Below are 12,707 nucleotides of genomic sequence, written 5' to 3'. Positions count from 1 at the left end.
TAACCTTCCCACACTCCTCACCAACCCACCCACCACTCCTTGTACATCTCTCCTCCCATGTCTCCTCCTAATCTCACCAGAACCCCACCCTAACTCCACCACTCTGCCTCCCCCTCCCCTCCCCTCCCCCCCTCCTCTCCATTCCTCCACCCCCCCCCCCCTCCCCCCCGTTCCCCAGGCATCGCTCTATCAACCTCTTCATTCCCGGCTATCAGAGGCTATGGATAGAGGCAGAGGAGAACTCCTTTGAGGAGAAGCTAGTGCAGGACCTGGCCGTAAGTACCGGGCCCCCCCGGCCCCTGCGCCTCTCGCCCCCGGCGCTGCCGCCCCGCGCAACCGGCGCCCCGCCCCCGCCCCCGCCCCCGCCGGTTCTGTCTGCCGAGTGCTTCTTTACCCCCGCGTCCGTCGAGCCCTGGGATGTCGATCGCTCGCGCGCCAACAGGGCCCCCCGTCCCGCCCCGGCGGCCAGGGGCCCCGCCCGCTCGGCCCGCGCGAAGCCCTCCAAGCAGAGGTCGGTCAGGGGTCAAAGGCTGCATGATCAACTGAGGAGGAGCAGGGCGGGGCCCGCGGCGCGCGGCGGCGGCGGCGGCACTAGAAAGTGGGGCTATGTCTGCTATCTGACGGCAGTGGTAAGGAACAGGGGCTCGTCGCTAGGGGGGACCCCACCACCACCCCATCGCTAGTCGTGACGTTTTTTTCCCTTTTTTTTTTTCTTCTTCTTTGTGTACTTTTTATTTTTTGGTCTATTTTTTTTCTGTCGTCGTCAGACGTTGGATGGAGCCCTTGCGTTGTGCGTCTCTGCTGTCCAGTGTGAGTCTGTAGTGTGGCGTCGCGTGGCGTGGCGTCCCCTTCGCGTCCCAGCGTCTCTGTGGTCACCGTGGCGTCAGTGGCATGCTTGCGTAGTGTTTTGGTATTCCATGCTTGTCGACTGAGGCCGATGCAGAGGTCCTTCCCCCCCCCTGTGGAGGATGAACCCGTCAGAGTGTGGTGCAGGCTTGACCCGTACAGCTCACCTACCGTGGATCATATGTGTAGTCAAGAAACACCCTTTTCCAAGTCTACCAATTAAGCATCTGGGCGATTAGTTGTTTTGATCCAGCAAGTGCAGCTGTATTTTTGAACCAGCGAGTGCAGCTGTATTTTTTTATCCTGTTAGTTCAGCTGTATTTCGGATCCTGTTAGTTCAGCTGTATTTCGGATCCTGTGAGTTCAGCTGTATTTTGGATCCAGTGAGTTCAGCTGTATTTTGGATTCAGTTGAGTGCAGCTTCGGTGAATCGTCAGGATCTGTCGCTTTTCTTTCAATTTTTTATCTTTCTGTGGGGTCCTGCTCATTGTCATAATACCCCAAAGCTTCCAGCTCCGCTTGACTGCCGTAGCGTGCATGAGTCCATGTCTCCCATCCCGCCACGTTCAGCCCGCATGTCACCCCTTCTCGCCCCCTCCCTCCCATTCCGCCCACCTGCACACCAGGGGGTGCCATTGGTTTGCATGTGCAAGTGTCGATGCTGCTGCTAAGTGTTCCACCTTATGTTCCATCACCCAATGTGAGTATGAGTCCTAGATCGACGGTGTTTTTCTTTTCTATTTGTCTTAAATTAGAGAAAAACAATCTGGGCAGTAAGGGAAAGAAAAGCTAAACTTGTGTCATTGAGCTGTGCACATGAACGCTGCGGGTTTGAGGAGGACGACGTCACTGCCGACTTCACAGAGTGCCTTTAAACTCCTGCGCAGAAAACCCCCATGAAGATAGTGGAGGAGGAGGAGGAGGAGGAGGCGGAGAGCAAGCCCGACCCCCTGCACCAGCTCATCCTCCACTTCAGCCACAACGCGCTCACAGAAAGAAGGTGACCTCGCGCGTCATGTGACGGGATACCAGCCAATCACAGCCCTCTCCATATGCATCTTTGTTTCCTTTCATGTTGTTGTGGTCCCATTGGATACGCCTATTATATAACCGATTTGATGTATAGTTTTTGTTTTTACTAACTTGTCCAATGGCACAGAGTTCCATACGTTCTGTTTGTTTTCTTTTGTGTGACGCTGGGAGATTACGCTCACGGACTGGGATAAATCTCTGCTTCTTTTCAGTTCCTTGGAAGAAGACCCGTTGTATATTGCTTATGCGGACATGATGGCGAAGGTAACCAGCATGTTGATGTTAATGTAATGTTCATGTAGATGAGGATAAGAGTGTGTGGCAAGAGAAAACAATTATAACGTTCAACTGAAGAGGAAACCAACTAAGCACAACTCTTGTTTCTGCAGAGTTGTGCTGAGGATGAGGAAGAAGAAGAGGATGAGGAGAAAGAGAAGTCATTTGAGGTGGGCTGTTTGATTTCCTCTGCGTGTGCGATATACAGAGCCATTAGCAGCTGTGTTGACCTGTTGGTCCGTAACCGTCTGTGTGTGTGTGTGTGTGTGTGTGTGTGTGTGTGTGTGTGTGTGTGTGTGTGTTCCCCCTCCAGGAAAAGGAGATGGAGAAGCAGAAGATCCTGTACCAGCAGGCCCGGCTGCACGCCCGCGGGGCCGCAGAGATGGTTCTGCAGATGATCAGCGCCAGTAAAGGTGAGCACCGCAGCACAGTCCCTCCTGCGGTCCAAAGCCTTACACACAGACTAAACCCAACCAGCCTAGAGCTGGGTGATGAGGTAACAACAGTGTATACTTCACCCCCTGATGTGTATAATGGAATAACTATTAAGTGAACAGGAGGTACAATTTAAGGGCTATTTATTAGAAATGCCATAGCCAATAGATTAAAGGCCGCTCCAGGGTAGTTTCTTATTCCTAACCAATAAGAGCAATCTCTTCCCTGATTGGTTAGGAATCCATATTGCCCGTCAATCACAGTTGTGTGAGAAACATAGGGATGGGAGGGGGCAACTTTTATTTTTTGATATGCTATTTTCTGTTCTCTCTCTTTAGAACTCTCGCATTTGACCTCAAGAATTAAACTGAACTAAACTACTGTTTAAAATCATTTACTTTTCTAAATAGTGTGGACTCTACGAAATGATTCAAATAAAACACAAAAGAACAGTCCCACACACACATAGGAGCCCCTTTAGAGACACTTCTCAGTCACACTGCAGGGACTCACAGCTCCTAATGTGTGTGTGTGTGTGTGTGTGTGTGTGTGTGTGTGTGTGTGTGTTTGACCCAGGTCGTCTCGGCCCCATGGTGACCTGCACCCTCAAGCTGGGCATCTCCGTCCTCAACGGAGGCAACGTGCAAGTTCAGCAGGTCAGCTCAAACCGTTCACACACCGCTCAGCCTTCTGTTTCCATGTGTCGTCCGCCTGCGCCTTTGTTTAAGCGGATGCTTGGGACATGATTACGTGCAGCACTCCTTGACATGTTCACGATTTGACCTGTTGATCCGTTCCCTGTTCTTCTCCATTGCAGAAAATGCTTGATTACCTGAAAGAGAAAAGGGACGCAGGCTTTTTCAAAAGTCTCTCAGGACTCATGCAGTCATGCAGGTCCACAATCGATAAGTCCTCCGTAAAACACGTCCACCGAGGCCACAGAGGTCCATTCTGGTGACATGCTGCTCTCTCTGTTTCTGTTAGTGTCCTGGATTTGAATGCATTTGAAAGGCAGAACAAGGCAGAAGGACTTGGTATGGCGTCAGAGGAAGGAACGGGTGAGTTTTGTCCAGAGCGTCCGTCCTGTGTGATGTTGATGGATGGCAGGCTACTCACACACCATCAGGTTTTTTTTCAGGCCCTTACTGTCGCACAAGCAAAAGTGTTTTCATGTCAGAGCCTTTCATCACATTTCAATTTAACCTTAATCCCACATAAATTCTAACCAATATTTAAGTACAACTTTATTTAGTTACATAATATGGATTGCGTATGAAGGACAGAATCCTCCACACTCAAAAATGCGTGTACACACAGACACACACACAAAACCACAAACAGCCACTTCTCATGAGGAGTGTCTGTATTCTCATCACCTCGGCTGTACATTTCCCCAGCGCTCATGTCTATAACCAATCCATTGTTCCCTGAGTGTGTGTGTGTGTGTGTGTGTGTGTGTGTGTGTGTGTGTGTGTGACCCGGCACTGATGTAGTTGATCCCGGTCATGTAGGTGTATACGTGTGCCGTGCTAGACAGAATGTGTGGGCCGCGTCCCGACGCCAGCTCCTCTCCTCAGCGTGTCCAGCGGGAGAGGACGGACGACCTCTCCCAGAATAAACTCTCTTCAAACCTGCTCCATTATATTTTAGCCGCGCGGCGGTGTTCTTCTGCAACATGACAATGTCTTCATACCCCTCTTATCCTCCTCTTATCCCCTTCCCGCCTCTCTGGTATAACCCAATGTCCTCTTCTCTTTCTGCTCACCTCCGTTTTTGCCTGTCTGTCTGTCTGTCTGTCTGTCTGTCTGTCTGTCTGTCTGTCTGTCTGTCTGTCTGTCTGTCTGTCTGTCTGTGTGTCTGTGTGTGTGTCCGTATCCTCCCCATCATTTCCACAAAACTAAACAAAAACAAACAAAACACCTCATGGACGGCAGTCAACACCAAGCGGGGTAAATAGTATGGTCCGGCTAGCCCGCCCCGGCTAGCAGCATGTGTCCGGCGTGGCTTACACTGCTGCCATCAGGGCACCCCGTCTGCTTCCTACTCCATCAGCGCTACATAACCCCCCCAGCCTCCACCTCCACCATCTCCTACTCGCCTCCATCGCCCCAACCTCTCTCTCTCTCTCTCTCTCTCTCTCTCGCTCTTTCTCTCCCTCTGTCTCTCACTCTCTATCTCTCTCTCTCCCCCCCTGTCTTCCTTTCATTTGTCTCTCTCTCCCTCTGTCTCTCGCTCATTCTCCGCTCTCTCTCACTTGCTCTTTCGCTTGGGGTATATGCAAGCCAAGTGTTTCAGTGTGTGACACACTCCAGTGGACCTATTGCCTGTCCCATTGCGTGGTTACCGTTGCCATGTCTTTGTTGTTAGTGCAACATATACTAACACAGCCCCCCCAGATACAGTGTGTGAGCTGTATCGATGTTGTCCTCAAGGGGGCGGTGGTGGCCTCAGCAAAGCTTGGTTTATTTTGGGGGGGGGGGTTTCGGCTTGGCTTTGAACTTTTGAAGCAAAGTTATTTGTCAAAGCTGGTTTCTGTACAGGGGTTTGGAACTTTCACATGGTGGTGCTATGGTTTGCTTTTGGAGGGGTTGCTTTTTACGTGCAAAATATATGTTCAGGACTGCTATGGTTGATTTGAATAACACATACAGCAACGTCATAAAGCCTGTGCTTTATGTACTTCCTTTTTCTGAGTTAGTCGCTGGAAAGCCTGGAATGACATGTGAAAGTGATCTGTCCTATTGACCGCCTGTTGAAATGCCCGCTCCACAGCAGAGTGGACGTGGGAGCCATGTTTTTTATTTATTTTTGTTTTTATAAATCTGAGCTTTGGATTCAAGTGCTGAAATCTAAAGCTGTCGTTTGTCCGGACGTTAGGCCCTTGAAACTGTGGTTGAAAACCCCTTAAGAGATCTGTGCTCCTGCCTGCCTCACACGGAGGGCTTTCTAAGGGGCTCAGTTTCATGCTCCTTCGTACTACGTGATCGTCTTTTGCCTATGTTGGACCGTTCCTGACCGGCCTTCTGAACGTCTCCTTTTCTCCCCACAAAGGCTCCAAAGTGCTACAGAACGACGAGTTCACAAAGGATCTGTTCCGCTTTTTGCAGCTCATGTGTGAGGGGCACAACGGAGGTGAGACCCTGAACACAGAACATAATACCGCTCTGAATACCCACCCCCACTCACTCAATTTACTGTAAGGGTACATTAATTGACCATTAACTAACATAAGCTAATTCTGTATTAAGTATTGCTATTTAGCATAAACATAGGGGTTAGAGCTAGTGGGTCAGCTTTAGGGCTCCCCACTGACCCAAACCCTATTGATTATGTATAAATCAATACCTTAGTCAACATGAACACCATTACATAAGTAAACATGAGCACCATTAGTAAAGGATTATTAGAAAATGTGTTAACTGTTAATCTGGAGTTTTATTTCTGCTTATTTCTGCATTAACTAAGTAACGTAATGGTTAATTAATGTACCTTTATTGTACAATACTTTTGATTGAACTGATGTTCTATTACCGGTGCTTTGCCGTTAATTGTATATTGTATCGTGTACTTATGTTTAATTAATGGTTCTTTATTGTTATGTTTTATTATGTTATTTTATGATCTAAGGTGATCTTTACTGCAAAAAATATTATTACAGTTAATCATTTTTATATATTTTTAATTTTTTTATTATTAGTTCTCCACTTCATTCATTTGCCAGCCAGAGCTGATTAAGTCAGACACCGAGCATTCCTCAGGGTTTTTCCTATGGTTTGTGCTTGTTAGATTTCCAGAATTTCCTAAGGACCCAGACGGGGAACACAACAACAGTCAACATCATTATCAGCACAGTGGACTACCTTCTCCGCCTGCAGGTATGTGGGACGGACACACACGCAGACACACACACATATATATATATATATTGAAGAAGAAGTTAGGATCTGATATGGACCTCTTCTTAACTCCTGGCTGGCTCACCAAATTAAGAAATGAGGACAGTTGAGAGCAAGATGTAGTATCCAAGATGGTGCTTGGTAAGAGGCTGAGGTCTGGCAGGGAGGGGAATGGGAACAGGATGAAGGTGATTCCACATATATCTGTTCTATCAACTCCTCCAGAGCAGTGGGGGAAGAGAAAGATGTTTGACAGAGAGGGGGATGAAAACAGGATAAAGGAGAAACATGGTGACTGCCTGATCAACTAACAGTGGGGGAGACAGGGATCTGGCTGGGTCGGGGGAGAGGGCAGGGAAGTGGAGAGGGCAGGGAAGGGGTGAGGGCAGGGAAGGGGAGAGGGCAGGGAAGGGGAGAGGGCAGGGAAGGGGAGAGGGCAGGGAAGGGGTGAGGGCAGGGAAGGGGAGAGGGCAGGGAAGGGGAGAGGGCAAAGCACTGATGTCCTCACAGTAACTCTTTGATCAGTCAATAGTGGGGGTCAGAGACAGGGCTCTGGCAGGGAGGTGGTGGAATCAGAACGAGGTGAAACCAGATCTAAATGTTTAGTGATTTATACATTCCCCTTCAATATCTATAGATATAGGTAGGTATAGATATATAGATATATTTCTAGATATCTATAGATCTATATATATATACACACACACACACACACACACACACACACACACACACACACACACACACACACACACACACACACACACACAAGGCTGAATGTGTTCAATTTTGTATTCTGAGGTGTCACTTCAATCTCTTCATGTCTGTCCATGCTCCTCTGGTTCCCTGACACTGTGCTCCTGCGCTGTAGGAATCCATCAGTGACTTCTACTGGTACTACTCTGGGAAGGACATCATCGACGAGCCTGGGCAGGTCAACTTCTCCAAGGCCCTGGCCGTGGCTAAGCAGATCTTCAACTCCTTGACTGAATACATTCAGGTAGTGTTCCACTCAGACATGAAGCGTGAGGATACGACCCGGGTGGGGGAAATGAACGTGTGGCAACGGATTAGGGGATAAGGGGGACGAACCCTTGAGTCGAATCACACTGTATTCACCATGTGGAGCTCGCAATCATTTGTGTGCATTTATTTCCACATTGATCATTTATTCATTTTTTTTTTATCATTTATTTATCATTCTCCCTATTGTCAATCAGACAAAAAGAACAAAAACAATCCCAATAAATGTAGGCTCTAATCGCAATTGCAGCAAACTATTAACATAACAATCCCAATCATAGAGTGTAAAGAATTTCACATTTTTCATGGGTTTCTCATGTTTCATTTGAACAGCATCGGCAAAGTATTAATCAAATTAGCATTCACTTCCTATTTGCCCTTTCCTGCCAGACCCCCGTCCCCCTACTCCCAACCCGGTATCATCTCCATCCTCAACATGATTACGCTGATTGTGTTCTCCTCCACGGCCACTTAACATGATTTGGTTCCTGTCTCCCCCCCCCCCCCCCCTCTCCCATCAGGGTCCCTGTATCGGGAACCAGCAGAGTCTGGCCCACAGCAGGCTCTGGGATGCGGTGGTGGGCTTCTTGCATGTCTTTGCCAACATGCAGATGAAGCTGTCTCAGGTAAGCTAGTGTGAACCTGTGCGTCCGTTTTAGTTGGCCCGCCCCCTCTCGTGATCAGGGCACACGTTTTTGTGTATTTTTAAATATCATGTGACGTCTTCCATTGGGATCAAATGAATAAACTTGAATGGATTGACAAACCCATTTTGTTATAGAGCCAGTGAGCCCAATGTTTGACTTCGGACTACCTTGGATAAGCTAGTCTGACATCACCTGCGTTCAGCAGGTTGGACCGGTCATATAGTGGGGAGAATGGCAAAAACATAGTCACACTGATAAAACGGCATCGATTACTATGTTGACGTTCATATAAGACAAATGACCATGTTTCAAACAGAAAAAAAGTGGTCTTGCGTTCACTGGCTTTGTAATATCCTAATATCCAGTCCAAAAAAGTAAAATGTTGGAACAGAGCCAAATGTATTGTGATGGAAGGAGTGTGATTCTCTTGCAGGACTCCAGTCAGATTGAGCTGTTGAAGGAGCTGATGGATTTGCAGAAGGACATGATTGTAATGATGCTGTCTCTGCTGGAAGGTGAGGGCTTACATCTGCTGCTGGATCCCAACGACCCCAACGGGAAGAATAACTAGCGCTGTTTTTGCATCATTACTGCATCATTTAGATCTACAAGAAGAAGGCGAGAAAACAAAAATCTATCAATTATATTTTATTGATTCATTGTATTGCACAAAAATGTAATACAAAGTCCTAAAAAAGGGAAAAACAAATTAAAAGTAAAATGTAAGTAATACAAGTTTAACATAAAAAAATCTTCACCAAAATGTCACCTAAAAGGGTTGATATATATGGAAGGTCTTGGTCCACCTCAGGAGCACTGAGGAGTCCAGGGCCAGAGGACCTGAAGGATCTGGAAGGAGCAACTTATTAAAAGCCAATTCAAAGAGTATTCAGGCGCTGGTCCAAAAAAAAAAAATCTTAAAACCGATTCTAAATCTGAAAGACAACCAATTCACCAGACTTAGGAACAGCTGAGATGTAGGATGTTTTTGAGTACTTTAGGCTTCCTTTGGTGCACCAGAAGCTAGATTTCCACTGTGAAACCTGCTATTCATAGATGCATATGTCTCTCGGTACAACAGGTGGTGTGATACATACTACTTCAAATTAATTTTCGGTACTTTACTTTTCCATCATTGAAAAAAAAGAAAAGCTTTTTTTTTTTTTTTAAATCCTGGCTCAGTTTTTCTCTGTACTGACACACGACCTGCGTATCCTCCCCCCGCAGGTAACGTGGTGAACGGCACCATCGGCAAGCAGATGGTGGACACGCTGGTGGAGTCCTCCAACAACGTGGAGATGATCCTCAAGTTCTTCGACATGTTCCTCAAGCTCAAGGACCTGACCACCTCGGACAGCTTCAAGGAGTACGACCCCGACCGCAAGGGCATCATCTCCAAGAAGGAGTTCCAGAAGTCCATGGAGAGCCAGAAGCAGTACACGCAGTCGGAGATCGAGTTCCTGCTGTCCTGCGCCGAGGCCGACGAGAACGACATGTTCAACTACGAGGAGTTCGTGGAGCGCTTCCACGAGCCCGCCAAGGACATCGGCTTCAACGTGGCCGTGCTGCTCACCAACCTGTCGGAGCACATGCCGCACGACTCGCGGCTGGACGTCTTCATGGAGCTGGCGGAGAGCATGCTCAGCTACTTTGAGCCCTACCTGGGCCGCATCGAGATCATGGGCAGCGCCAAGCGCATCGAGCGCGTGTACTTTGAGATCAGCGAGTCGAGCCGCGAGCAGTGGGAGAAGCCCCAGGTGAAGGAGTCCAAGCGCAACTTCATCTTCGACGTGGTCAACGAGGGCGGCGAGAGCGAGAAGATGGAGATGTTTGTCAACTTCTGCGAGGACACCATCTTTGAGATGCAGCTGGCCTCGCAGATCTCGGAGCCTGACGCGCTGGAGCGGCCGGAGGAGGAGGAGGAGGACGACGCCCACAGCGTGATGGACGAGGAGGAGGGCGAGCAGGAGCCCGTGTCGGCCTTCACCGCCGCCTGCCGCGCGCTCAAGAAGAACGTGGCGGGCGCCTTCCAGGCCGTGTCCCTGGGCAGCATGCGCAAGCGCTTCAAGAAGGTGAAGAAGCTGACGCTCAAGGAGATGATCGGCGGCTTCTTCTCCTTCTTCTGGATGCTCTTCACGGGCTTCTTCAAGGGCATCCACAGCCTGGTCTTCGGCTTCTTCCACCTCATCTGGGCCTCCATGTTCGGCGGGGGCCTGGTGGAGGGCGCCAAGAACATCAAGGTGACAGACATCCTGGGCAGCATGCCCGACCCCACCCAGTTCGGTATCCACGGCGACGCGCTGGAGGGGGACAAGGCGGAGACGGGCGAGACCTCGGCAGGCATAGACATGACGGTGGCGGCGCCGGTGGACAAGTCGGAGGTGGACATGATGATGGAGATGCTGAACCCGCCGCCGAAGAAGGAAGGGGGGAAGCACATAGAGCTGGGGCTGGGCGACGTGGCTGAGATCGCACCGGAGAACACCGAGAAAAAGGTAAGCGTGAGCGTCGCCCCGCCGTGAACGGTGTTGGACACCTCAGAGCGGGGCTGGAGCAGTCGTCTCAATGGCCTTTGTGTTTCACAGTTGTCCTCCGTCGCCACCAGAACCACCGAGAAGCCAGACGCCGAATCGGAGAAGGCGGAGTGAGTAGCTCCGATGTCTGTCAGAACACCTGATGATGCATTGACCACGACTGAACCTGAACCTGAGCCTGAAACTGTGTCCCCCGTACAGCACGGAGAACCAGGAGAAGGAGGACAAGCCAAAGGAGGAGGCCAAGGAGCCGACTGCCGAGGAGAAGCCCAGTGCCAGCCCGGGACCCCCCAAGGAGGAGTCGGCCTCCTTCATGTCCTGTGTCTTCGCCGTGCTGCAGGTGTATCTGACCAAGATGCTGGTGAGCATCTGTCCAGCATAGATGCACGGAGTCAGCCGGCGCCGTCCACTGAGCCCCGGACGGTTCCCCGGGACTGGCTCAGGTCTCAGAGAGCGCACGCATTCAGTTGTTGTTTGGTCGTTAATGCAATGGCCTGTCTCTCCGTAGAACTACCTGGCCCGAAACTTCTACAACCTCCGCTTCCTGGCGCTGTTCGTGTGCTTCGCCATCAACTTCATTCTCCTGTTCTACAAGGTGAAACCACAACTAGAAGAAGTTGTGTAACCCCTTAAACGTAGGGACTTTCAAAAGGAATGCCAGAATTGTCGTCAGAAAATAGTGTCCTTGGATGAGTTTAGTTTAGTTGGATTTCTAATACTAGATACAATCTGATAAAAATACAAGATAAGATGGTACTTTATCCATTCCAGTCGGAAATAATAGTGTCCCCGCAGAAAGGGCCGGACAGTAGTAGAAATGGTGAGAGTACAACCAAAACCTATAGAATATACAAGCCCTAAAAAGCCTTGACAGCTCTTTGGTGGAGCCTCTCCAATCTGGACGGTAGCGCGGTCCCTCCTGTCCTCGCCGCACTGCGTGTTAAACCTTGAGGGGTCTCCCCCCAGGTGACCCCGGAGGTGGCGGAGGCCGACGAGGACGGGGACCCCTGGATGGGCAGCAGCGAGGACGACGACGACGAGAACACCCTGTTCGACATGGACGAGTTCGTCCTCCAGGAGACCACAGGCTACATGGCGCCCACGCTGCGCTTCATGGCCATTTTCCACACCGTCATCTCCCTGCTGTGCCTGGTGGGGTACTACTACCTCAAGGTACTACTACTACCATCACTACTGCTACTATTACTACTACTACCTCAAGGTACTGCTACTACTACTACTACCTCAAGGTACTGCTACTATTACTACTACTACCTCAAGGGACTGTTACCATTACTACTACTACCTCAAGGTACTATTACTGTACTATTACTGTAAATATTACTATTACTACTACCTCAAGGTACTATTACTGTAAATATTACTATTACTAGTACCTCAAGGCACTATTCCTGTTATTACTATTTCTGTTACTATTACAACTCCATCAAGGTACTATTCCTGTTATTACTATTTCTGTTACTACTACTACTACCTCAAGGTACTGCTACTATTACTACTACTACCTCAAGGGACTGTTACTATTACTACTGCTACCTCAAGGTACTATTACTGTACTATTACTGTAAATATTACTATTACTACTACCTCAAGGTACTATTACTGTACTATTACTGTAAATATTACTATTACTAGTACCTCAAGGCACTATTCCTGTTATTACTATTTCTGTTACTATTACAACTCCATCAAGGTACTATTCCTGTTATTACTATTTCTGTTACTATTACTACTACCTCAAGGTACTATTCCTGTTATTGCTATTACTACTACCTGAATGTGAGGACCCCGGCCTATTACTGTTATTACTATTACTACTACCTGAGGTACCAGCTGCCCCAGATTATTACTGTTACTATAAATATGACTATTAATACTACCTGAAGGTTCCTGCCACAGACTATTACATGTACTACTACTTGGACTGCAGAAACACGTACCTTACTTTAAAGTATGTTATCAAGGTGTTTTAAAGGACACTTGCAGTCTGGATGAAT

At 48.7% G+C, this 12,707-nt stretch overlaps 1 protein-coding gene across 1 annotated transcript in view; it reads left to right on the top strand.

Moving 5' to 3' along the window:
• The window catches only part of ryr3 (ryanodine receptor 3), a gene marked incomplete at both ends in the record, with an annotated part of 112,984 nt that overhangs the window by 95,611 nt on the left and 4,666 nt on the right, over positions 1-12,707 (top strand). The window contains 18 exons of the mRNA XM_079753193.1: positions 179-629; positions 1,734-1,846; positions 2,091-2,142; positions 2,268-2,324; positions 2,468-2,567; positions 3,166-3,245; positions 3,407-3,483; positions 3,574-3,647; positions 5,626-5,721; positions 6,376-6,464; positions 7,357-7,485; positions 8,030-8,134; positions 8,589-8,670; positions 9,383-10,650; positions 10,741-10,799; positions 10,891-11,050; positions 11,198-11,284; positions 11,668-11,862. Coding sequence (XP_079609319.1) covers positions 179-629; positions 1,734-1,846; positions 2,091-2,142; positions 2,268-2,324; positions 2,468-2,567; positions 3,166-3,245; positions 3,407-3,483; positions 3,574-3,647; positions 5,626-5,721; positions 6,376-6,464; positions 7,357-7,485; positions 8,030-8,134; positions 8,589-8,670; positions 9,383-10,650; positions 10,741-10,799; positions 10,891-11,050; positions 11,198-11,284; positions 11,668-11,862 — 3,274 coding nt within the window. The remainder of the gene's footprint in view (positions 1-178; positions 630-1,733; positions 1,847-2,090; positions 2,143-2,267; positions 2,325-2,467; positions 2,568-3,165; positions 3,246-3,406; positions 3,484-3,573; positions 3,648-5,625; positions 5,722-6,375; positions 6,465-7,356; positions 7,486-8,029; positions 8,135-8,588; positions 8,671-9,382; positions 10,651-10,740; positions 10,800-10,890; positions 11,051-11,197; positions 11,285-11,667; positions 11,863-12,707) is intronic.

Source organism: Pollachius pollachius (genome assembly GCF_949987615.1).
Source record: "Pollachius pollachius genome assembly, chromosome: 16".
Taxonomy (NCBI): domain Eukaryota; kingdom Metazoa; phylum Chordata; class Actinopteri; order Gadiformes; family Gadidae; genus Pollachius; species Pollachius pollachius.
Note: the sequence above shows the minus strand (reverse complement) of the source record. Positions and strands in the feature narration are given on the sequence as shown.